At 42.6% G+C, this 27,415-nt stretch overlaps 1 protein-coding gene across 7 annotated transcripts in view; it reads right to left on the reverse strand.

The window, feature by feature from the left end:
• ACADSB (acyl-CoA dehydrogenase short/branched chain) overlaps positions 1–27,415 on the reverse strand; it is a 62,054-nt gene that overhangs the window by 27,032 nt on the left and 7,607 nt on the right. The window contains exons 1-2 of one of the 7 annotated variants that reach the window (XM_070275960.1): positions 25,350–25,607; positions 23,960–24,113 (exon numbers count right to left, since the gene is read on the reverse strand). The exons of 3 other annotated variants lie outside the window; for them this stretch is intronic. In XM_070275960.1, the coding sequence (XP_070132061.1) occupies positions 23,960–24,079 (120 nt within the window). In that variant the 5' untranslated portion in view covers positions 24,080–24,113; positions 25,350–25,607. Of the gene's footprint in view, positions 1–23,959; positions 24,114–25,065; positions 25,309–25,349; positions 25,608–27,415 lie in introns of those variants that run through there. 3 more of the 7 variants (XM_070275993.1, XM_070275952.1, XM_070275983.1) reach the window with 3 other exon arrangements.

A 27,415-nucleotide genomic window follows, 5' to 3' on the forward strand; every position in this document is an offset into this window, starting at 1 on the left:
TTCAGCCATAAGAACACAAGAAGGGAAGAAAGGGGATTTCCCCCTGCCCCAAGAAAGTAGTATACAAATGTGGGGTCAGATTATTGAGGATGCTCATCATAAGATACAGTGGCTATGTGCTAAGTGAATAGAATCCATTTTTAACCAAAGCATTGAGATATTACCTATCCTTTTTGGCTGAAAAAAATTTTTCCTTTACTATGACAGTCTTTAATAAAGGAAACATTTCCTTTCCTTGCCTTTAACCACACAGTTCAAGATTTCGATGATGATTTTCAACTGTCCCCTACCCTTCAGTGTTGACCTCAGCCTCTGCAGCTTTGGTGTCCACTCCATCAAAATGATTTTCCACAGTTATAACCCATTGCACCACATCATCACATTTTTTTGTATAGAGCAGCAATTGCTTCTTGAATGGAATAATGGTTATTTATGTCTTGCCAAATACTTTTCAGAGCTTGAGTCTGATCTTTTCCTACTCAACTGACCAGAGTTCTGTTGCACTTAGAAGTACTGATAATCAAACCTGGGGCCGTCTCCATGGCCGAGTGGTTAAGTTTGTGCACTCTGCTTCGGCAGCCCAGGGTTTCACTGGTTCGAATCCTGGGCACAGACGTGGCACCGCTCATCAGGCCACGCTGAGGTGGCGTCCCACATGCCACAACTAGAAGGACCCATAATTAAAATATACAACTGTCTACTGGGGGGATTTTGGGAGAAAAAGCAGAAAAAAATAAAAAAGAAGACTGGCAACAGTTGTTAGCTAAAGTGGCAATCTTAAAAAAAAAAATACACCCAACCTGGGGTCTTAGGTTCCTGTGGACAGAACAACGAAGTCCATGAACTTGGATGGGGGAATATTTATATCTTTATTTTACTAACCTCTAACTTCTAATTCCTTCAATTATGAATGTAGGCAACAAGTTACAGTAATATTAGGAGTTATCTGTAACTGTCACCAAAAGAAATCACAGATATTTTTATATCCCATAACAGTAGGTGTAAATATCTTTTCTTTTCTTCTCCCCAGAGGTTCTCAGTACCTAGCTGTGATGAGGATTATTTTAGACTGGTTACTTTAAAAAACTGCAGACAGGAAGGAGGCTCTGAGGAGTAGAATTTACTTACCCTTTGTTAAGAGACATTTACATTGTAAAGGAAATCTTCATCTGTAAAGGTGTCTCCCTCTCTGTACCAGGAAGAAGGGGGGATGACCTTATCTCTAGAAACTCTTAATCAGTGCCAAAGGCAAGGACTTAAATCTGCATCTTGTTTACTGTACTTGTGTGGTAATCTCCCATGATCGACTCCCCCCTCCACCCCCAACATCCTCCTTTGTCTTTAGCTAAAGATAATATTTAAGGTGGTGGCTTCAGCCATTTACTTAATCTGCTTTCACTCTCATCTAAAAATTATAGGATTACTCAATAACCAGACCCCACCTGCACTGATACCATTTTAACAACTTTTTTTTACATATTCTTTCCTTTGTGTTGTAAAGAGATAACTCACATACCTATGCCTTAAATGTAGCCCTACTCTCAACCTATGTTTGCAGCAGCAGCAGCTCTGACTACCCATGGATCCTGTCTCCATGCTGTTCCATACTATTCTCTAAATAAAAGAGCACTATTGCAAGACCTTGAGAGTCCAAGAAATCTTTTTTTCGACTCCTTGGCTCACCAACCCCACATCAGCTGTATATTTTAGTTGTGGGTCCTTCTGGTTGTGCTATGTGGGACACTGCCTCAGCATGGCCTGATGAGCAGTGCCATGTCCGCGCCCAGGATCTAAACCAGGGAAACCCTGGGCTGCTGAAGCAGAGTGCACAAACTTAACCACTTGGCTATGGGGCCAGCCCTGAAAATATCTTGAAATACTGTCGGTGCTCATCTCTACTTCAAAATTACAGTAGTTATTTGAAATGCTGCCAGATCTTATTTAAGAATCACATATTACTCTATCACAATTAAAAATATTTTATAACTTTTATTATAGTTTATTTCCTTTGTAAATCCTATATATTTTATTTTACGCATTTTAAACTGTTTTGAGAAAAGGCCTATAAACTTTACTACACTGCTGTATACATTTCACCCATAGCATGAAAACAGTTAAGAACATCTGACTGCTGAGTATTCTGGTAAATCTTTTGCTAACCTCATTAAGTTTAGCCCTTATGTCAGTCATAACCCCTCTCTGATATGCTGCAGCATAAAGAAGTATTATTCCAAACACCCTTACAGTGCCTCAAATTTAGAAGCTTTTACAACGTATGGAAGACAAAGGAAGACGTGGGAGAAGTTGTGGTCACCTTTAAAGACCCACCTGGACTTTCCCAAAGGAAATGTTTTGATGTGACAAGAGCTTCACCTTAAATCCCTCTGTTCATTGGTTCCACCAAATGTGCCCTCCCAGCTCTCTTTCCTGCAGGTCTCCCTGAGCAAGAGCGTGTGTGTGTATTTTTTCCTATTTTAATTTGATTCCAGCACCACAGAACTTACAGGGTGCGTGTTAGCTTTCTCCTTTTCTCATTGGTAACTTCCAACAGTGAGAGCCTGGCTCCCATGATCTAGGATGAATCTACTTATTCAGACCTAGTACACATAGAATGTAGTTTCAGAACTGCTAATCCATACCACTGTGAGAAACAAATTCATCTGAGTACAGTGCTTGTGCACTCTTCCTTCTGTCTTTAGTCTTAGAAGTAGTACCCAGTCAAAACATTGTTTCTGAAACTTCTTTCTTGCCCACCTCCTTCCGTGTGGTTATGTGATTCACGTGTAATGATTCTGGGACTGATAAAAAAAATGAAAAGCAATAGGATATATTGGAGTATGTGAAGAAGCCATTTGGTTTAAAACTAATTTGGCCTGACCTTGTTTTTCCAAAAGGGCCTGACGTGGCCTGTTGAGCATGCGTTGTACATCTGCTTTAAACACTTACTGTGTCCTAAAGACAAGAATGATGCCCCTAAAGATAGCAATGTAGCTTGCCCCCATATCAGCATTTCCTTAAGGAGAAACATTTCTTCCTAGGAACTAAGGATTAATTACCATCCTGCTGTGCTCACCTTGTGACCACTGACCTGCTGTGCCAGCTAGGCATGTCTTTTACGGTAGTAAGAGACATGTTCCTGTCATATGTACGTATGCTCTTTGTTCCAAGATGGTATATAACCACTCTGACACCCCACTTCTTTGGTGCCCTTCTTTCCTTGGGAAAGGAAGGCGCTGGGTTATAGTCCTCAGACCTGGCTCAAAATAACATCTCAATTTTCATATACAGATTGATTTTGGATTATTTGAATCGACAAGACCAATTCCAATGTGTGAAGGTTTCCCCTACATCAACAAGTAATTCTTCAACATTGGCTGGGTGTCCTACAACTCAACTCAATTCTGACATTATCACAATGTCAGATCCCAGAGGTCAAGGGCTCAGTCCTACAAGACTGCTCCACGCCCACACCTTCAGACACCAATCGCAAGTCCAGGTTGTCACCTGTGCTTCTGACCCCACTGGCTATAAATTGGAAGTTCCCGCTAACCCCTCCTTGGATTAATTTGCTAGAGTGGCTCACAGAACTCAAAGAAACATTTTACATATGGATTACTGGTTTATTATAATAGGATATAAGTCAGGAACAGGCAGATGGAAGAGACGCATAGGGCAAGGTATGGGGAAAGGGCTTGAAGCTTCCACGCCCTCTCTGAATTTCCATGTGCTTGCCAACCCCGAAGCTCTCCGAACCCTGTCCTTTTGGGTTGTTATGGAGGCTGTCTTACACAGACATCATTGATTAAATCACTGGGCATTGGCGACTGATTCAACCTCCAGCCCCTCTCCCTCTCAGGAGGTTGGGGGATGGGAGTGAAAGTTCCAACCCTCTATTCAAGTGGTTGGTTCCCCAGGCAACAAGCCCCCATTCTTAAGTGCTTTCCAAATGTCACCTCATTAACAAAAACTTAAGCGTGGTTGAAAGGGGTTTGTAATGAATAGCAAGACACCCAGTGCACCTTTATGGTTCTGAAGGGATTTCAGGAACTGAGGACTAGAGACCAAATATATAACGAAAGATGCTCCCATTGCACTTATTGCTTAGAAAATTCCAGGAGTTTTGAGAGCTTTGAGCCGAGAACCTTGGAGGAGGACCAAAATATGTGTTTTTTATAAATCACAATATCACAACTTGTAATAGTCAAACTTGCCACAGCGTGCATTCCATCTTCCCCCTACATCCTGGTTAAATTTATATATATATGTTTTATGTATTGTGGTGTATGATTTTATGGGTTTGGACAAATGCATAGAGTCATGTATCCACTACCAGCTCCTCACAAAACAGTTCCGTCATCCCCCAAATTCTCTTGTGCTGCCTCTTTGTAACCCTATCTATTGCCCTGAACTTCCCAATCAAAACTCTAACCATGAATGAATTGAAATGTCGATGCAAAATAACCAATAATCATTCTATAGATAAGAGAAATAAGAGGAGTTTTACTGAGCCAGAGTGAGGATTATAACCCAGGGAGGCCTTTTCAAGAAAGGAAGAAAGCATTCTGGAGAAGCATGATTTTCAGTAGAGTCTTATATCTTTTTAGAACAAAGAACATACATTAAACACACCCAGGATGCATTTTCATCAAAGTTTCAAAGAGGTATTTAGTTGCAAATTAGCAGGTCAACATGACCCTGACGTCAGGAGAGACTAATACAGGCCTCACCAATAATGCCTTACCAACAGGGCATAGGAAGCAAAGTATGCTGTCTTAAGAGAGTGCATTCTTTAACGGTGAAAGCAGATGTACAGTGTATATTTGACAGGCCATAAGTCAGTCTTCTATAGTTCAAGCCGAATCAGTTTGAACCCAACAGTTACCCCATATACCTCAAATATGTGAAAATCTCTTGTCACAATCTACCTTTTCTGTGCCTGCATCCAGGAAGCCTAGTACAGTGAGAAGACACACATACACAGGTGGCCTCATTCAACCGTAAATTCGGTCACTAACCTCAATTTAATCCCTTTCCCATTCCCACCGTGATGATCTCAAACTCTGTAGTCTCCTCAAAGCTTCACCCCTCACTGCCAGCTTACCACCTCTACTTCTACTAGAGAAAATAAATGCCAACAAATGGGAACTACCTCAACTTTTCACCACCAAACCCATACATCGTGCTGCATCTGCACCCATCTTTTCCTTCGTCCCTCCTCTTAGAAAGTAAATGATGTACCTCTCCTTTTTTTTTTTTAACAGGGGAAACTGCTCATGATGTAATATTAAGTTTTTTTTCATTGAAGTATAATTGACATACAATATTATATTAGTTTCAGGTGTACAACATAGCAATTCGATGTTTTTATACATTACAAAATGATCACCATGCTAAGTCTAGTTACTATCTGTCACCATACAAAGTTATTACAATATTATTCACTATATTCCCTATGCTGTACATTACATTCCCGTGGATGTCCTCCACCTCCTCTCTGAATCCCCTTCTTCCTACCCTTGCAGGATCCTTAGCCATCACTTTTGTCTTCTCATGCCTGCAACCTGACCCTTAAGTGTTAGGCAAGTTTGAAAATATAATATTGAGTAAAAAAAGCAACTTGCAAAAGGATTTGTTCAGGATGACAGCATTTATGTACACTTTAAAAATACACCAAATGACAGTATACATTCTTACAGATACAAACAGATATAGTCAGAGCTTAATAACATGCCCAGGAAGCATACACAGCATTTCAGGATTGTGGTTATCTTTTCGGAGAGGGTGGAAGTGCAGTTTGTCAGAATGGCCTTATTTCTTAAAAAAACAACTGTAGCAAAAGTGGGTTGTGTGTCTATAGGTACCAGGTATATTATTTCCTACACTTGTCTATACACTAGAAATATTTAATAATAAAAACTTTAATGTTAAGACTTTTAAAAAGTATGTATATAATTGCCTGAAACACTTATTATTTGGGTTTTCAAAGTAGGCTTACCTTTAAAATGTCAGATGCAGAGTTTGGATAATGTATTCAGCATCATACTACAGAACAATTTTATGGCTTTCTTCACAATCTAACTGCCAGAGACCAGCTCCGGGGCCTACTGGTTAAGTTTGGCACGCTCTGCTTTGGCAGCCCAAGTTTGGTTTCCGGGTGTGGACCTACACCACTCACTGGCAGCCATGCTGTGGTGGCAACCCACATACAAAATAGAGGAAGATCAGTACAGAAGTTAGCTCAGGGTGAATCTTCCTCAGGAAAAAAAAAAGTTACCTGCCAAATATGGTTACACGTAATTAAAATAAGGAGACTGGTTTATTCTGGGAACATTTACCAAGGACTCTTAGAGTCTTCGAAACAAGTGCCCCTGCGATTTAAGCTATGAGTTGCCACTCTTGGCTACATACCCAGAATGCTTGGGGAGCTCACAGGAAAAAAAGGAGAGATTTTGCCCCACCAATGAAGGTTCTGATTCAACAGAGTCAGAATGAAGCCTGGGCTTCTGTATTTCTAAAAACCTCCTGCAAATGACTCTAATGTGTAGCCTGGGCTGGAATCTGTAGTTTATATGCATGACTTTGGAAGTAAAAACCCCATTCCACTTTTTTTATTTTGAGGAAGATTAGCCCTGAGCTAATATCCACAGCCAATCCTCCTCTTTTTGCTGAGGAAGACTGGCCCTGTGCTAATATCCGTGCCCATCTTCCTCTACTTTATATGTGGGATGCCTGTCACAGCATGGCTTGACAAGCGGTACATAGGTCCACCCCAGGATCTGAACCGGCAAACCTCAGGCTGCCAAGGCGGAACAGGTAAACTGAACTGCTGTGCCACTTGGCTGGTCCCCCCACCCCGCTTACAACTGTTAAAAAAGAGATAACAGGCCTAAAATGGAGTCACTTACGCTAAGTGTCACATCACCAAACAGAGACTTAATACCTAATTATTACAGTTTCAGCATCTCCCAGGAAAGGAATCTTGAACCTGTCAATTTGGAATTACCTTGTCAGCATTAGTGAGGTAATTTGCCTGATTAACCCCTGCTGTCCCCTAAAGGACGGTGACCTTGCCACAACCAACCTGCTTTTTGCTAGGACAACTTCCTTGTCTTGCTCCCTTCTGCCTCTACAAGTGTTTCATTTTGTACAGCTTCTCAGAGCTCCTTTCTGTCTGCTAGACGGGATGCTTCCTGACTTATGAATCATTGAATAAAGCCAATAAGATCTTTAAAATTTACTCAGTTGAATTTTGTTTTTCAACAGGTTTCGTGGCAGTGGTGGGATCTGAAGAAAACTTCTGCCGGTTTGGGGAATAATGAGAAAAACAGGCACTGGCACCTGCAAACCCTTCAAGTTCTCTGTCTTTCTCACTTTTTCCCAGGGCCGAGGGTAAGTTCCTCTCAGTTCTGAGCTCTGTTCTCTTTGCGTCAATCTCCCAATCTAAGTGACTTTCCAATCCAGGGCAGGTCACCTTGAGCTAGCAGACAGGTCCACCCAGGACCCAAGCCCCTAATGCTAGGTTCAGTCCACAGTTCCCCATTTGACTGGACTCCCAGTCTGTAGTCCTCATTTGTTGCAGTCTGCTAATTCAGTCCTTTCCCCAGGCCCTGTTCCACAACGGGAACTGCTGGTGGTATGCACAAGGCCTTCTCTTGGCCAGTCCACAGTAATATCTCATTAATTGCTGATGTGTTAGTATGCACATGAGGTAAAGGCTATTGCTAATGGGAATCTCAAAAGCCAAAAGTCACAAAATTGGTGGGCACAGAACAAGCACTTAAAAGCTGTTAGAGCGCTTGTCACCTAACTCTAAGACTCTGGTATTAGGATAAGCTGGTCGTGGAGTGGGTTAGACTGACACTAGGTCAACCATCAACCTCAAGAAAATCTCTGTGCAACAAGGTACACTGTAAACCACCACACAATCCCCAACCCAGAGACAGATCTTTCTTAGGTATTAATTTGGTTCTGAGAGACCCAAGGCTTAAGGAAATGGGATCCTTAAGTTCCAAAGAGTTGAGGCCACCATCTTCTGGCATACCTGCTTATTTGATGTCTAAGAACTGTAGTCCTGGAAGCTGTAGGCATCTACAAAAATGGCAAAATCTTACTAAAGACAAGGTAGAATTACAGTGACCATAATGGGGAATGTTCCGAGTAGACAAGATTTCTTCATTTAACAAGTGCACTTGAAAACAAGGGCTCCTAAATCAAACAACAGAATGGGACACCTATTTTAATTGGTATGTAGAAGCTTCCAAAAGGCTTCAAGATTCCAAAATAGCTTCCCTGAAATATCCACTGCAAAAGGTTAATGAAAAACTAAAGACACAAGAGGTACCTAAAACAAAAGACACTAAGACTGAAGTGACTCCTACTGCTCCCCTCTATCCTCCTTTACCTGGGTACTCAAGTTCCACTAATTCTCTGTCAGAACTGCCTTTCCACTCTGAAGAGACTACTCAAAAGTTACCTTTCAAAATAAGACCACCCGAGGCTGCAGGCCATCCTCTTCAGGGATCTTTCACTCCTTGGTCAAAGACCAAACTAAAGGCTACAGTTAAAGAATTTGCTAAACTCAGGGAGGACCCTCAAAAGTTTTCTGAAGAACTTAGATTCTTTATCAGGGTCTATGACCTCAAGCTGCCACATCTTTATCAGCTTGTGCACATGCTGGCGTGACTTGGTGAAGCCAAAAATGAATGCAGGAAGCAGAATGCATAAATCCGATGATGATATTCGAGAGCCTCAATCTTCAGCATGATCTGCTTATGGACCAGAAGAAGCTCACAAAATAGCAACCAATCTTTTAAAAGCGATTGCCAGAGTCTTCCCTGTCCCCACTGATTGGTCTTTTATTCAAATATGCAAACAAAAGAAAGATGAATCTGCGGCAGACTTTAAACCTCCTCTGAAAGCTCTCTTCCTATAGCATCCTGGGTTCCATACAACATATGATGTTATCCAACCTGCTCTAGCTGCCCTATTTGTAAATGGATTGTCTCCTGAGATCAGTGGATTGATAAAAAGGCAGAATACAGGATGGGAGGCCACTGGTCTGACTGGACTTGTGACCAAAGCTGAGTACTTTGTAAGGACTTTGGAACAAGACCATCAACAAAATTCTGCTTAGCTATTAGTTTTACAGTTGCAACAGCTCCAAGGGCAGAAATCTAAAATAACACTGGGCCTCCTCCAGTGCACCCTCTCAGGGGTCCATCAACAAAACGCTGGCCCAGGGATCAATGTCTCAACTGGGACAGTGGAAAGAAGACTGTCTTCAAAGGTTTTATGCAAATCCTTCAGTAGCAATTTGAATGCCCCCATATCTATCCCTGAAGGAGGCCCCATAGGGAGCCCCCTGACGGCTGACAGGACTCAAGGATTTTCTGGAAACTGCTATGGTATTCCCTTTTAGGGGAGGAAGACATTTCCTCTACCCACTGTGGGTTCTTCTGGCCAGAGAATGAATTAAATTCACATGAGACAGAATAACAGGAGAAAATTAAACAAAACTTTATAACATGTATAGATGGGAGAGGCTCAGGCAACCTGAGCAACTCGCCAAAAATGGCTGAAGCCACCACCTTAAACATCATCTTCAGCTAACGACAAAGGAGGATGTTGTGGGTGGAGGGGGAGTCGATCATGGGAGATTACCACACAAGTACAGTAAACAAACGCAGATTTAAGTCCTTGCCTTTGGCACTGATTAAGAGTTTCTAGAGATAAGGTCATCCCCCCTTCTTCCTGGTACAGAGAGGGAGACACCTTTATAGATGGAGATTTCCTCTACAATGTAAATGTCTCTTAACAAAGGGTAAGTAAATTCTACTTTTCATTTGCTTTCCTGTCTTCAGTTTATTAAAAGTAACCAGCTCCAAATAATCCTCATGCCAAAGAGACATATCTTGGGATGGCCAACTCCAGGACCCCACACCCTTAAACAGCCAAGGAGAAACTAAAATTATGGAAAACCTTGCCAAATTCTGATAAACACCTGAGCTGCAGATGGGACCCTGGGCAAATTGGCAGAAGCCAGCAAGAGATGAGAATTCTCGCTCACACCAGCTCTCCCAAATCTCTGTCTGTACTGCCTGGTCGAGAGAGGAAAATAAAATTTCAAGTTCCTCTTTCCATTCCAAACCCAGACCCACTGATTATTGATCGTTTTTTTTCCCAGGGACAGCTGTTAACCTTCTTGTTGGCCTTATTTTGTGTTCTGAGAATTTGGCTTGGTAGCTGTCAGGTTTGGAGCCCAAAAATACAGCTGGACAGAAAAATGGGTTGCACTCCATTTGAGGCTAGATATGGCTGGACAGAAATGTGGGTTAAACTCAATTTGTGCCTAAGGTCTATCGCCAGCCCACAGGTAAATTGTCCAAGTCTACCTTTTGGCTATCTTCGGGAGTGGCTCTGGATCTTGAGAGGGTAGTATCTTTTGCCCCCTTTTTGGGAATGCCTCGTGCGTCCATGGAGTTGTCCAATACTGCCAGGAATATTTACTATTTGCTCTGGCTGAAGCCTGACAAGATATTTGAAAACATTTTTTTTTTTTTTTAGCTCTATGGTCAGAAGTTTGCCAAGTTGAAAGCTGATATTCAGAGCCTGCTAAAAACTTTTTTTAGGCCTTCTTCTTCAAGTTAAAATGTACCTAGAGGGAAAAAAACATTTGGAGGTAAACTTCTAAATGTAAAACACAGAAATCATTTAATTTCCACCTTAGTGGAAGATCTTCTCCCTGACACAAAGAAGTCAACTGAAGGTGACGTAGTTGGGTGGATGGGTCAGCCCTTCCAAGTTATTTAGGGTGTAATCCAATTCTTTGAGGAATTAAAAACAACTATCCTTGTCTTATAAATTGAGTCTTTACCAGAACAGAAATGCAGCCCTAGAAGCAATTCAAAGCCCACCTATCCTTTCACCAGTCCCCAAACCTGCCCTATGCATCTCAGAAAGTTTGTTAAATATTGTAACAATTCTAGCCTCAGGAAACAAAAGTCCTTCTTGAAGGAACTTAGCACTCTTTCTCTGTGCCTCTGAGAAGGAAATGTTCTACCTGATCTTCTCCAAGGACTCTTATCTAGCCCATCTCTTTGAAATGCAAACTTCAGAGAGGTAATTCTCATTAGAAGGAGAAAAAAGGGTGAGGAAAGGCTATTGGGAACTTGGGTGAATGAAAAATCTTAAATGTCTTCTCCATACATATTAATAAAAAGCTTCAGACATCTGAGCAGGTAACCCTAATTTATTCCATCTGCCAGAAACACAATTTGGACTCAACTGCCCTTTTACAAACTAGTGAGTTTTGCATTATCATACCTGTCTCATGGTTAAAATTTTAGAACAAAAGTTATAAGGTCTCTGTGTCTGTCTGTATGTTTATGTGTGTCTATTTATGTATGTTGTAAATGTCTGATATTTTTTCTACCTCTAGATGGTATTGTTAAATTAATTTGTAAATGAGCTCTATTTAATTGGCTTAAAAAACAAGTGGTTATGTAAATTAAAGACTACTAAAACTCTCAGAAATATAGAAACTAATCCAAACGCTTTTCAAGTCCCTGTGATCTGAGATAATCTTTGGTAAATAAAAGCTAGCAAATAAAAGCTAGTTTAAGTTTGTTAATTTAACCAAAATAGGCATGACGTTAGAGTTATCAGTATTAAATATTAATGCTTTTATTCTACCTAGATTTACTAAAAGTCAAATAAACTCATATTATCTGTTACAAAATCTGTTAGCAAGAAAAATAGCTTGGGATGATGGCTGACTTTGTCTAATGTCTCATAAAGTTTGGTGGGTAGTCTAAACACAATTGTTGGGCACAAATAAATTAGATAGACGTAAGTGGGATAAAAGTTTCTAGGTGAACTTTTCAGCAATAAGTGTTTTACAGTATGTCTACTGAAATCATTTCCCCAAATCTTTTTTGCTAACTCGAAACCTTGGAGTTTTTCTAAATTAAATTAAAAGATGGATAGTCAATGAATGTCTAGATCACTATCAAATAAAATAAAATAGTGAAACATTAGTTACTGAATATATGTGTATCTACTTTTGGCTTTTTGTTACCAATAAACTTAAGATGTTTGGGTCTATTAGTAAACATGTGCCACACTGAAAAATCTACTATGAGGAAGAATATACTTCAAGAAATTATGAAACGTATTTATAAGTCTGCCAATCCACAGAATGCTAGTGTAAGAGACAGTCACAACTGTTCACTTCTTAGTTTTCACTAGGAATTAAGGATTCTAAAGATTAATAATTCTAATCAATATACATAATTAAAATTACTTATAAACAATAAAAGTGAAAGGATACAACTATGTAGGAAAAGAAGGTAAGGAAAGTGGAATGACTGATTGTTCCAGAATGAGAAGGAGGAAAAAAAATATAGCACAAAATTGTAGGGTGTGGAAAGAAATCTTGGGAAAGGAATTTTACGTGTGGTCAAGCTGGCTAAGAATAAAATGATATTCATTTAAGTTTAAAAAAATGTGTTTTTATATCAAAAGTACACTTGTGAAAAACAAGAATTGATTTTCTCTGTTAAAAGGACAAAGTTTTCTTGGACTTTGGGTCTGAGTGTTTTGTTTTTTTTTTTCAGTGAGGAAGATTGGCCCTGAGCTAACATCTGTTGCCATTCTTCCTCCTTTTGCTTGAGGAAGATTGTCCCGAGCTAAGATCCATGCCAATCTTCCTCTATTTTGTATGTAGGACACCACCACAGCATGGCTTGATGAGCAGTGTGTAGGTCCACACCGGGGATCCAAAGCTGTGAACCCCGGGCTGCTGAAGTGGACAAGTGAACTTAACCACTACACCATCAGGCTGGCCTCTGGGTCTGCTTCCGATAACAGATTGTGAAAGTTTCTTTACCTTTTAAGTAGTCTGCCTGGACAGCAAAGATTTTGTCTTACCAAAATAATTCACTGTGCTTCACGTTGTCTTTATCAGGTCTTTGATTTCATTTGAAAACCCAATCTTCTCAATATTAAAAGAGCTAAGTTTTGTTCACAACTATGTAACCTTCCGTATTTGCCTTTAAAATCTTCTATAGCCACTTTGGTTTAATAATTAAGTATCATTTCAAATGATCTGTGATTCTATTTAGTCAAAGGTTCAAATTTTTTGACATTTTGACAACTTGCCAAAATCAATTTCTAAAAGAAGTCTTTTTGACCTTGAGCTAACTTTGGGATTTTCTAGAGGGTCCCTGGAACACCTCAAAAGATTTGTTCTCTCTCCTTAAAAAAAAGGAGATGTCAAACTAATTAGGCTTATTTGATAAGTTAAATTACATGGGAAACATTGTTAAATAAGAAGTAATACTAAGCCTTCTTTATGCTGTATTTGTATAGGTATATGTTATAAATGTTCCAGAAATTGTATGACATTCCTAAAGTCTGATATGTCCTGGTAGATTGTTATCAGTCATAATTCCAGTTATTATCTTAAAATGTTATATATCACCGAAATAACCAAATTTCCTTGTCAATTCCATTATATTGAACTCTCATCAGATCTTTAACTATGGGCATTTTTAAGTCTTCTATCATTTACAGACAGTTAATGTTTTACTCTCACGCTTTTGCAAAAGTGAGATTCACGGAAAGGACTGTGCTAAAAACTCTGACATTGCTGCCAAATTACAAGGTGTTGAAACTTAGGTGCATATTTCACAACTAAAGGAGGCTCCACCCAACATCTGATCCTGTGCAAACACTGGTGACCTCAAAACCAAACAGACTAGGAAGAGAAGTGGCTGACATCAAGGTAGACCACTTTCACTCAAGACGCCAGATCAAGACTTCATAGTCTAACTAAACATGAAACCTTTTCTTCTTCTCCTTCTATCCTTTACTCTGGCATTGGCCTGGAAAGAATGCCATCATCTGTATCTCCCAGGCCATTGCTAAAGTGGGTAACCTTTCAGACTGCTGGTTTGGTCACCAAAAACTGATCTGTCCATGATGCTAGAGACCCCCTGGTCCTCCCTGTGATCAATTTCGCTTCTATTCCCAATGTCACCATAAACTACAATTGATCCCCCATAGAAGTCACTTACAGAGTCTGACTTTTACAAGCAGAACACCCAGTGCCTTGTTTTCACTCTTCTCCAATTATAACTGCACTTGACTAATTAGACACAAACACCTAGGCAAATCTTAATACATTTGCACCCCCATGTTCTTACGATTATTTAAATCAGATCAGCCCCCAATCACAAAAAGATCTCATCAGTAGCACTCATGTTTGCAAGGAATTTAGAACAACTTTTTATTTCAGGCTAGGTTTCTTTCCTGAATGTGCTAAAAACCTGACTGACTCCTGGCTTGAATGGGCAAATGCAACAATCTCTTGAATGAATGCATTAACAGTGCTGCCTTAGGGGAAGTGGTTTGTGCCTTGAGAGGATCTTTGTCTGTGGTGGTTATCACGCTCCTTGGGCCTGTGAATGCCTGGATGTGAGGCATAAACGGGCAATGCCTTTTAGGTTACCCAACTGTGCCCCTAACTGTCCATGATCAAAATGAGACACCTCATTGGTTAACTCCCCTGAATTTACATTCTCGAGTTAGAAAGGACCAAGCATGAGGCATTCGTGATTCAGGATTCGCCTCCCTTGGCAGGTCCCTGGTTAGGAGTGAGTGTGAAAGAGGCTATGATCAGGAACCTTTCCTGAGCTCTTGAAGATACTGCAGAACCCACTGCTAAATCAAAAGCTGCCCAACAAAATCCTTAGACTCTCTGGTTAAAGTTGTTCCTGATAACAGGATAGCCCTTGATTATCTTTTAACCAAGCAAGGAGATGCCTGTGTTGTGGCCAACACCACTTGCTGTACCTGGATTAACACTTCTGGGGAAGTTGAAACTCAGTCACATAAAATCACGGAGAAAGCCACTTGGCTTAAGAAAATCACTCCTTCAACAGGGTCTTTCTTTGACTTATTTGATTTTGATTGGTTTGGGTCTTGGGGACCCTGGCTTCAAAGTGCACTCCAGACATTGGGAATTATCCCACCCAAATTATCATAGTAGTCCGCTTGGTGCACTGTATTCTCTCAAAAGCTTTAAATGCATATTTGCAGCTGCTAACCACCAAGCAAATGATCTCCCTAAGACTGGAATGTCAGAAAAGGAATGAAAAGAAAGACTGACTTAAAGAATGTGAACCTAAGTAGTGACCTGTGAATATGAGAGAGACTCAGCAAAAAGATGTCATGACCTGTAAATACCACACAGAGGATCTGCAAAAACTGTGAGAAATTTGGAGCGGTAGCTGGGAGTGGTGGTAATACCTTAAATTTTGATCACATCTCTCAGACTGAGAGTGACCAAAAGGGGGGAAGTGTTAAAAAAGAGACAACAAGCCCAAAATAGAGTCAACTACACTAAATGTCACGTCACCAAACTGAGACTTAATGCCTAACTTCATTACAGTCTCAGCCTCTGCCAGCAATGGAACCAGTCAATCCGGAATTACTTGGTCAGCACTAGTGAGGTCGTCTGCCCGACAGACCCCTGCTGCCCGCTAAAGGAAGGTGACCTTGCCACAACCAGTCTGCTTTTTGCTAGTATAACCTCCTTGTCCCTGCTCCCTCCTGCCTATGAAAGTCTTTCATTTTGTATAGCTCTTTGGAGCTCCTTCCTACCTGCTGGATGGATGATGCCTGATTCGTGAATCACTGAACAAAGCCAATAGAATCTTTAAAATTTATTCAGTTGAATTTTGTTTTTTAACACAACTTTCAAAAGCCAAACCATTCACTCATCCAAGATGATGATCCATGAATGTGCTCCCCCTGCTCTCCCCTTGCCCCAGAGGTCTGGCTTTAAAATTCTTCTTTTGGGGGCCGGCCCCATGGCCGACTGGTTAAGTACGTGCGCTCCGCTGCAGGCAGCCCAGTGTTTCGTTGGTTCGAATCCTGGGTGCGGACATGGCACCGCTCATCAAGCCACACTGAGGCAGCGTCCCACATGCCACAACTAGAAGGACCCACAACTAAGAATATACAACTATGTAGCAGGGGGCTTTGGGGAGAAAAAGGAAAAAGAAACTTCTTCTTTTGTTTTGAACAGGTAATGAGGTTCAAAAAAGCCGTTGGCCTATTCCCATCCAGCCCACTTCTCTATTACCAGCCCATAGGTAACCTGTTGATTAGCTTCCTAGGAACCCTTCTAGTATTCTTTACACACAGTCAATCATCACATAATGATGTTTCAGTTAACTATGGGCCACATATACAACGGTGGTCCCATAAGATTAGTGCTATATAGCCTAGGTGGGTAGTAGGCTCTATCACCTAGGTTTGTGTAAGCACCCTCTATTATGTTTGCCCAATGACAAAATCACCTAACAACACATTTCTCAGAACACATCCTTGTCATTAAGTCACATATGACTTTACAAATATAAGCAAATATACTTTATTTTCCTCCCTATCCCTTCTAAAACGTAGCACACTATGTACCCTATTCTGCACCTTCCTTTTTCCCATCTGGCAACATATTCTGGAGATTGAAGCCAGTACCTGAGGGTTAACTGTAAATATTTAGTAAGAACGCAATTAATCTTTGACCTTGTTCCCAACACAGACACAGATGAAAAGAAGTTAATCTTGTCAATATGCTGTTTTCTTGTTTAACTGAAGGGTGACTCAAGGGTCACAGGATTTAGGAGCTTGTTTTGCAGAATAAAAAGAATGCTTTTAGGGAAGTTAGGATCACCAGATAACCAGCCTCCAGCTGCTGTGGATGCCCAGAAGTCTAATTGCCCAAGGGCTTATCTGGAGTGAAAGAAACACGGATTTCCCCCTTGTTTCTCCAAAACTCCTCCTCCCAAGCCCCAGAGCTCTATAGAGACCCCCTGCTTTTTTCTTTTATTAAGGCAGATTTGAGAGAACCCATCTTTCTGCCTTCTTATTTTGGCCAATTTGAATAAACCTTTCTTCCATCTCCAAGCACCTGTGTCTTAGTGATTGGCTTATTGTGCACCAGCGAACTTGAGATTAAGAAGTTTGGTACCAAGATGTTTCCACGTTTGGACCTAGAGTATCTTCATTCTGTTTTTTATAGTTGCAAGATAGTCCATTGTGTATAAGAACACTTGTTTCTTTTAAAACCAGGTCCCACTTTAGGAAGCATAAAAAACTAATTGAAGTCATTACCTAAGGGGCAGGGCAAGGAATGGGTTAGATGGTGTAGGATCTCACATGTTCAGCAATAAACTGCGAGCCCTTTAAGAGCCATGTGTCCTTCTGGCCCCAGCTGCCAGGATTTGTAATGATCCAGGGCCTGGCCAGCCCAGATCTTAACTTACCTTATGAAGGAACATAGAGCACCTCCACATGAGCTACTGCTCTTGGGAATTCTGACCGTACCAGGGACAGCCTCTTTTGGCAAGCACATAGCCTTTATGCTCCTCACCTATGTAAGCAACCCACTCCCATTCAGGGTAGTGGTGCACAACTCTGTTCAGCTGGCCACCTCTGGCCACTCCCTGTATGTAACTCCCAATAAACCTTATGTCTTGTACGCTGCCTCCAGGTCTTTTCTTCAGTCTCTCTGCAACCTATCCCACACTGTCTGCATAACTGAGCATGAGGCCAGACAGATGGTACTGAGGTAACAGAATTCCTTTTGTTATTACACATGGTGGGATAAGGGGATTTAGCTAACTGCATGGGACTGACTTCAGTAATCAGCATTAGTGGAAAGTAGCCACTGCTCTGCACCCACCACTCTACCAAGCCCTGGACTTTACACTACACCTCGTTTCTAACAATATTTTAATTAAAAAAGTATTCTTAGATTAGTGTTTCTCTTTTGATTCTGAACACCTTTTCATATGTTTAAGAACCACTTGTATTTCTTTTTCTGTTTATTCATGTCCTTTGCCCATTTTCTTATTCAATTTCTTTCACTTTTTTCTTTCCTGTTGATTTCCAGGAGTACTATATAAATTAAGGAAAGTAGCTCTTTGGTGACAGGAGTTGAAAAATTTTTTAACTAGTTTGTCATTTGTCTTTTTGACCTTGCTTATAGTTTTTTTGTTTGTTTGGTTTTTCTCATGCAGAAGTTTTTTATTTTTATGTTGTCAAAATTATTAATCTTTCTTTTATTAATCTTTTATTTTTTTCTTTCTTTGGGTGATGGAATCAGCTTTTAAGTAGAATGACTTTCCTTACTCTGAGATAATGAAGAGATTTGCCCATGTTTATTTTTAGTATGCTATGTATTCAATTTTTTTTTTTTTTTTTTTTAAGATTTTATTTTTTCCTTTTTCTCCCCAAAGCCCCCCGGTACATAGTTGTGTATTCTTCGTTGTGGGTTCCTCTAGTTGTGGCATGTGGGACGCTGCCTCAGCGTGGTCTGACGAGCAGTGCCATGTCCGCACCCAGGATTCGAACCAACGAAACACTGGGCCGCTAGCAGCGGAGCGCGCGAACTTAACCACTCAGCCACGGGGCCAGCCCCTTATGTATTCAATTTTTACATTGAATGTGCATATTTATGCTGGCTAAAGATAATAGATGCTTGAACAAATCTAATTTTTCTAAGTCTTCTTTGACTTGTAAGTCTACAAAGAGTGCTCATCCTTGGTAAGTACATTTTGATGGTATTTTTAATATCATTTTCACTGATTCAACTTTCTGGATCAAGGAAAGGTAAAATATTATTTTATGATATAATTAAATGTGTATAATGCCTAAAAGAAGGACCTTTTAACTGTCAGCTAACCAGAATATCTCATTCTCCAATTTAGTGGGAAAGTAAAAGATATTTTAAAAGTAAATTAACACAGTGAGATATAATTACACACCTATCCAAATGTCTAAAACAAAAAAATCAGTGACAATGCCACTTGCTGGCAAGGATGAGGAGAAACTGGATTTCTCATACATTGCTGGTAGGAATGTAAAATGCTACAGCCACTCCGGAAAACTGTTTAGCAGGGGGCCAGCCCCGTGGCCGAGTGGTTAAATTCGCGCGCTCCGCTGCAGGCAGCCCAGTGTTTCATCAGTTCGAATCCTGGACACGGACATGGTACTGCTCGTCAAGCCACGCTGAGGCGGTGTCCCACGTGCCACAACTAGAAGGACCCACAACTAAGAATATACAACGATGTACTAGGGGGCTTTGGGGAGAAAAAGGACAAAACAAAAATCTTTAAAAAAAAAAAGACAACTGTTTAGTAGTTTCTTATAAACATGCAATTACCACATGATCCAGCAATTGCACTCTTGGGTATTTATCCTAGAAAAATTAAAAGTAAGTTTAAACAAAAACCTGCACACAAATGATCATAGCAGCTTTATTCATAACAATCAAAAACAGGAAACAACCTAGATGTCTGTCAACAGGTGAATGGTTAAGCACTCATGGTATATCCCTCATGGTGTAGGGATTCACTTGGAACCCCAGAGTTACCAGAAAGATTATTTTAAGCTGAAGACATCTGAGGTTCAACAGATGCTGAAAAAAGTCTTGAAACTGGCCCCGTGGCCGAGTGGTTAAGTTCACGCACTCAGCTTTGGTGGTCCAGGGTTTCGCAGGTTCAGATCCTCGGCACGGACCTAGCACTGCTCATCAAGCCATGCTGAGGTGGCGTCCCACATGCCACAACTAGAAGGACCTACAGCTAGAATATACAACTATGTACTGGGGGCCTTAGGGGAGAAGGGAAAAAAACAAAGACTGGCAACACTTGTTAGCTAAGGGCCAATCTTTAAAAAAAATAAGAAAGAAAAAAGTCTTCTCAGAGCTTCCCTTATCTGACTAAAAGTAGCAACTTTTGGGAAATGAGGCTACCATAAATCCCCTCTCAGAGGAGTTTTATGGAAAGACCATTCATATCTGTATAGATAAACATTATCACCAACTTTCTTACCTTCTAAAAAACTGTTTCTGTTTTCTAAAGAAGCTTGTTTGTTTTTCCCATACACTCAACTTCTCCCCTCCCTCTTCCCTGCTCAGTTATACAAGCCTTTAACTTCAACCATTTACAGAGCCACCTACTTCTTTTGTTGGTTCCCCTGTGAACATGAAATAAACCTTTTCCTCCAGTTAATGTCTTTTCTCAGTTTATTCTCAGACTCCAGCCACTGAACCCAAGAGAGTAGAGGAAAAGTTTTTCCCTCCTCTTCAACAGAATACTACTCAGCAATAAAAAGGAACAAACCACTGATTTGGGCAACAACTTGTTTGAATCTCATGAGAATTATGCTGAGTGTAAAAAGCCAATCCCAAAAGGTTACAATGTATGATTTCATTTATCTAACATTCTTGAAATGATAAAATTATAGAGATGGAGAACAGATCAGGGGTTAGGAACAGGTGGGGCAGAAGGAGGGTGGTTGTTAGGCATGTCATGTGGTTACACAAGGGTAACACAAGAATCTTTGTGCTGATGGAACTGTCCTGTAGGTTTACTGTGGTGATGGACACACAAACATACATGTGATAAAACAGCATAGAATATACAAATTTACACATAAAACAGGAGATATTTGAATAACTTTGATGGATCATACCAATGTCAATGTCCTGGTTGTGATATTGTATTATAGTTTTGTAAGATGCGGCCATTGGGGCAAATTGGATAAAGAGTATGCAGGATCTCTTTGTGTTACCTCTTACAACTACATAAGAATCTACAATTATCTACCGAAAATAAAGTTTAAAAAAATTTGGGGACCAGCCCCGTGGCCGAGTGGTTGGGTTTCAGTGCTCCACTTTGGCAGCCCAGGGTTTCGCTGGTTCAGATCCTGGATGTGGACATGGCACCGCTCATAAGGACATGCTGAGGCAGCATGCCACATGCCACAACGAGAATGAGGCACAACTAAAACATATAACTATGTACTGGGAGGATTTGGTGAGAAAAAGCAGGGGAAAAAAAAGAAGATTGGCAACAGTTGTTAGCTCAGGTGCCAATCTTTAAAAAAAAAAAAATTGAACTGTACCTCCCCCCCCCACGAAAGTAAATTTAAAAAAATCACTTTAAAATTGGAGATACCAAATGTTTCAGCTTTAAAATTACAGGAATTGGTATGGCTTATGAGAATCAAGTCAATTTAGAAGAATTTAATGAATACTTAGACACTGTGTCTCTACGTCAAATAAATTTGTACCTGTTGTCTAAAACATGTCACTGTAAGAGGTATTCCAACACGCAGTGGGGGGAGGGGCAAGGCCCACATCCTGAGTTTCTGTGTAATGAATACAAGGTTAAATGCCAACGTGCTTCATTATGCTCACTGCTTGTTGTTGCTTTACGTTAATTAACCTAATGCAAATGAGAACAGTGATTTTCATGATGTCTTTATGTTCCTTGGGATGTAAGGATCAATATGGTATATACATAGTTCTGCAGGTTTATGGGGCAATATTTAATACTGAACTTAGAATCGACGTGGATGTGGCCCTATTAGGTAAATGGTCAGTTGCTGGAACTATAGTAGGCACATTTCACCCACTGCCTTAGCCTCTGCGGTAGACACAGGCAGAGTCCAGCCTCGGCAGCATCTCTCCTAAAGCACAACGAGGCGGAGGAGGAAGAGGTATCAGAATTTGCTTATTAATGTCACTTCATCCTTCAAGATTCATATGTTCCTTCATACAATAAATTATGCAATGTTCATTTCTCTATTTCCAAATAGGTCAAGGACTGCCAATCTTCCTCTGGATAGAGCTTTCACTGAGCTCTGACTTGAGCCAGGATATCTCTTCTAAGATTTAAGTACTGCATTTCTTACTTTAGGTCTTAAGTCGATCCTTTCTCTGCTTTCATATCCCCAAACCAGAACTTCCATATCAGAATCTCTCTAATAAACCAAGACAGGGCACTGCGCCAGGGACTCAGCATAAAGGGGGCCTGTTTGCCTTCGCTTTTTTTCTGAGGAAGATCAGCCCTGAGCTAACTGCTGCTAATCCTCCTCTTTTCGCTGAGGACACTGGCCCTGAGCTCACATCCACGACCATCTTCCTCTACTGTACATGTGGGACGCCTGCCACAGCACGGTGTGCTAAGCGGTGCCATGTCCACACCCGGGATCTGAACCATTGAACCCCAGGCCGCCGCAGCGGAACAGGCGCACTTAACCGCTGCGCCACTGGGTCGCCCCCCTTTGCCTCCTGTGTGACATTTGCCAAGTCAACAAGTGCTCTTTCCTGAACTACCAATCTATAAAAACAAAACCGGACACTAACTTCCCTCTATTTCCAAAGAAATCTTAAAAGATGGAATTATTAATGAACTTAAATTTCTTTTTTTAATTGTGCGATTAACTGGGGTCCAACGCCTTACCAGGTACACTCACGTGTGTTGCTTAACGACAGGGACATCGTCTCAAAAATAAATCATTAGGCAATTTTGTCATTGTTGAACATCAGAACGTACTTACACAAACCTAGACAGGACAGCCTACTACACACCTAGGCTGTATGGTACTATTCTTATGGGACCACTGTCATATATGCAATCTCTTGTTGAGAAGAAACGTTACACGGTGCCTGACTGTACTGGGAATTTCTTTGACCCATCCTCTTTTTCAGGGAAACCAGGCTGGTACAAGAAGGAACAGAAGTCAGGAGACCTGCGTTCCAGACCAGGAGTTGCACCAATACCTGCAGGGGCCGAGTGGATACCAAATGGAACGAAGGGAGCCTATGAACCTAGAGCAGGTCTCCCTTGTTAAGTGGACAGAGTTCACACCCTGCCTCATTGCTTTCTAGAATCTCTGTAACCTGTCCCTAGGTTACTTATTCTGCATTTTAAACTTCTCAAACCATAATGCCTCTGTTGCTGGGTTGTTTAATGTATATGGCCCAAATTCTGCTTGTACTTTTGCTCTTAAGACTGGACTTAAACGTCCTTTTCCGTCTTTTGCTCCAATTCTGAATAAAGCATATTTGTCGCAAAGCTTCCCGTAACTGACATCCTACATTAATTCTCCTTTTGCTTTGCCTTTCTTCAACATTCACCCAAAGTAGTCTGTAGTGTACTCACCTGTATCTCTAGCTCTGATTTTTCTGCTAGTTTCCAGATTCATCTCCTGCTTAGATTCCACAACACTTCCAGTTATAAGTTGAACTGACACTTTTTAAAGCCTAAAGTCTAAAAGAGGATGAATCATTTTCCTTCTCTTTCCCCTTAACTACTTTTCCTCCAGACATCCCAGTCTTTGCCTATCACTAAACCACTCCATTTAGAAAATGTGGAGTCCGCCTAATTCCTCCATTTCAAGATAATTGCCAAATCTTCTCAAGTCTTCCTGTATTAACGTGTCTTGCTTTCCAGCCATCAGTGGTATCGTCCTAGTTGAGGGCCTTGTTACACCACAGGTGAACTTTTGAAATAGTCTATGTGGTATCTGTGCTTTTGGGTTCCTTCTGCAAGCTACTGACCATTTTACCTTGTAAAACCCTTTGGCAAAGGGAGGTCTCGTCAAGATGGCGCTGTGAGCAGACGTTGAACTCGCCTCCTCCCACAAACACAACCAGGTTACAACAATTTTAGGAAGAATCACCCTGGATTGAAAACTGAAAACTGGATAAAAAGAACCCCCACAACAAGGGACAGTCCTGACGAAAGCAGAAGAGGCAGTAACTCCGGCCAGAGAGGAAAAAAGCCACCTTTGGGAGCAGCGGAGCTTCTCAGCTGGCCAGGCGGGAGCCACCCTAAGGTACGAGCCCTCCCTGGAGGAGTGAGGTCCAGAGCGGGGGCAATACTGCTATAACCATCCTTCAGACTCAGCCCAACTGAGAGGGGGGTCTTACTGTCTGGCTTTGCTGGCTATTAACTGCAGCAAGGACACCCCAGAAAAGCTATCGGCCGAAAGCCGGAAAGATCCGGGTCTTAAAGGGCCCACGCACAAACTCACTCATTGCAGCAACCTAAAATCACCAGAGAGAAGACTGACTGTCCTTTGGTGAAACGAGACTCACCTGGTGGGCTCTGGGGGCATCGTGGTGAGGGGAGGATCCTCTCCAGAGACTGAGACATTGGTGAGGGCTGTTGTTCTGAGCTGGTCCAGGCGTGCTGATACAGACGCAGGTGGGGGCCATTGAGGTGCGTCCCTTGGGCTGTTAGCCACATCCACTAGAGCACAGATTTAATCCAGTTCAGCCAGGGCAGTCAACCCGCCCTAGGGACTGGCCCCACCTAACAGCAAGCCCTCAGGCTACTTTTCAGCCTGCATTAACTGACTGCCTTGATCCTCTGTGGGGCAGGGCTTGTGTGAGGACCAGGTGAACTGTGGGGGGCATTGGGGCAGAGGTGGGGGCCTCTGCAGTGTGGCGGTGGGGTACGCTCCAGGGGGTTGAGTAGTGTGCACAGACCAGGACTGTGCTGACAGTGTATGTGGTCTAGAGGGGGGTGAGGCTTATCAGCGGCAGAAGACTTGTGTTTCACAAATAGCCATAAAAAGGATCAGCCCCACCTTCCAAAGCCTGAAACAACTTAGTGCCTCCATGCCAAGGGCTAGCCCTACTCAGCTGCACTCCTAAGAGAAATGACATCAGCCTTGTTGGCCTCAGGCCTATCACAACTGTACACCCCTGAGCCTAGCAACCAGCTACACTGGGTACCGACCCAATTAAGAGGACAATTGCAATAAGAGTGTGCTAATAGGCGGGACCAAGATGGCGGAGTGAGTGGTCTTCTTTGTCTCTCCCCCGTCAAATCTACAACTAATTGGACATTCACCGATTAACAAAGGATATCCAGATAGCATCTCAAGACGCCTAAGAGTCTCGTACTACTATACATCGGAAGGCGGACAGACTCTCCCCCCAGAAGGAGGTGGAAATAGGTGAAAACTCTCTGACGCCCAACCCACGACCCCCAGACAGCCTAGTTCCTGCAGGAGGCTCTCTTCCAGCAGACTCCCCCATAGCATGGCCACACACCAAGGGCGGGAGTGTGCACTCACCAGCGGAGCGACGGTGGAAACAGGTGACAACAGCCCTACTCAAGCCCCCCGCGATTACACCTAAGCCCAGGGGGAATCCCCAGGGTCCCCCACCCACCGGCAGGGAAGGCCTCCGCTCACCATTAGCAGGGAGGCACGGCCCAGAATCCAGAACAAAGGGAAGCTCCCAGCAGGCGGATTCCCCAGCACGGCACCAGACTGCAAGCTGCTGCTGGGCCCACGGTCTCCGGTGCACGCGTCAGTGCAGGGGGTGCCCGGACATACCATGGACGTGCTTGGGGACACGGTTGGAGCTCCAGCGCCCGGCTCTGTGGCTCGGTGGGAGGCTCCGGGGTCCTGCCCCCGCCCCCCCCCCCCCCCCCCGCAGGGAAAGCCTCTGCTCGCCATTAGCTGGGAGGCCTCACCCAGAATCCAGAACAAAGGGAAGCTCCTGGCAGGCAGATTCCCTGGCACTGCACCAGACCACCAGCTGCTGCTGGGCCCAGGGTCTCCGGCGCACGGGTCGGTGCAGGGGGTGCCCAGACTTCCCGTGGATGTGCTTGGGGACTGGGTGGAGCTCCAACACCCGGCTCTGCGGCCCGGGGGGATGCTCCAGGGTCCCGCAGCCCCCCAGCAGGGAGGGCCTCTGCTCGCCATTGGCAGGAAGGCCCCACCCAGCATTCGGAACACCAGGAAGCTCCCTAGAGCAGAATTCCCCTCAAGGGAGCAGCTTACAAGCCACCGCCAGGCCCACGGACTCTGGCTGTGTCCCAGATGAGGCAAGGGGCTTCCAGAGATCCCGTGAGAGTGGAGTGGGGCAGAGTGGAGCGGGGCAGAGTGGAGCTCTGGTGAAACGGGTACATAGCCCAGGGGGAAACTCCAGGTTCCTACAGCAGCCTGAGCGAAAGCCTCTGCACAGCACTAGTGGAGAGGTCCCAACTGGCAATCGCAAGGTGGGAAGGCCCTGGGGCAAAAGTAGCACAGCTAGGTGAGCTAACGACAAACAGCAGAAGATACCCATAGCTCTGCTGGGACCTATAGTGGACAAGTGTGATCTTGTGGGCTCTGTTAGGGACAAAGTGGCGATTATAGGTGATCCTGCTCCTGGCTGCTGGGAAAGCCCACAACACCGCTGCAGACCACAAGGAGGGAGCGCGTCTAAGTGGCTGCAACAGTAGGCATCAGCAGCCTGAGGCCCCCTTGCAAATGCCACCACAACCGACAAGGGACCCCACAGGACCACTGTGACTACAAGGAGGGGTCCAGGTCCAGTCAGTAACAGCTGACAGGGTTCCTGGTTGGTGCAGTCTAACCAGCTGCCCCCCCCCCCGACACCAGTCACAACAAGTGGAAGCAGCGACTAAACTCTATCTCTATGCCGAGGCACAAATCCAAGCCATCAAGCAGTATGAAAAAATATATTAAATCTCCAGAACAGAAGGAAAATGATAAGCACCCAGAAAACAATCCCAAAGACAATGAAATCTATAACCTAAATGATGATGATTTCAAAACTGCCATTATTAAAAAACTCAACGAGTTAAAAGAGAATTCAGATAGACAACTCAATGAGTTCAGGAGCTATGTCACAAAAGAGCTTGACACTATAAAGAAGAACCAATTAGAAATACTGGAGATGTAGAACACAATGGAGGAGATTAAGAAAAATCTGGACTCTCTGAACAGTAGGGTCGATAATATGGAGGACAGAACTAGCAATTTGGAGGATAGGAATACAGAAATGCTGCAGACAGAGGAGAGAGAACTAAGACTAAAAAGAAATGAAGAAACTCTCCAAGAATTATCCAACTCAATTAGGAGATGCAACATAAGGATTATAGGTATACCAGAGGGAGAAGAGAAGGAGAAGGGGGCAGAAGGCCTGTTCAAAGAAATAATAGCTGAGAACTTTCCAAACTTGGGAAGAGAGATGGAACTTCATGTGACAGAAGCCAATAGATCTCCAAACTTTATTAACGCAAGAAGACCAACCCTAAGGCATACAGTAGTGAAACCAGCAAAAGTCAACGACAATGAGAAAATACTAAGGGCAGCCAGGCAGAAGAAAATAACTTACAAAGGAAACCCCATAAGGCTATCAGCAGATTTCTCAGGAGAGACCTTACAGGCTAAAAGAGATTGGAATGAAATATTCAAAACTCTGAAGGACAAAAACCTGCAGCCAAGAATACTCTACCCAGCGAAAATATCCTTCAAATACGATGGAGAAATAAAAACTTTCCCAGACAAACAAAAGTTAAGGGAGTTCATTGCCACAAAACCTCCTCTTCAAGAAATGCTCAGGAAGAACCTCATTCCTGAAAAATCAAAAAAAGGAAAGGGGTTACAAAATCCAGAACAAAGGAGATAAGCAGAAGGACAATAACACAAAGTAACAGCTCTCCATCAGGACAAAATGCAAAAGAACCAGAAAACAAGTGACAAAATGGCAACAGTAGGCCCCCACGTTTCAATAATCACTCTAAACGTG

This window comes from Equus caballus, chromosome 1 (assembly GCF_041296265.1).
Source record: "Equus caballus isolate H_3958 breed thoroughbred chromosome 1, TB-T2T, whole genome shotgun sequence".
Lineage (NCBI taxonomy): Eukaryota > Metazoa > Chordata > Mammalia > Perissodactyla > Equidae > Equus > Equus caballus.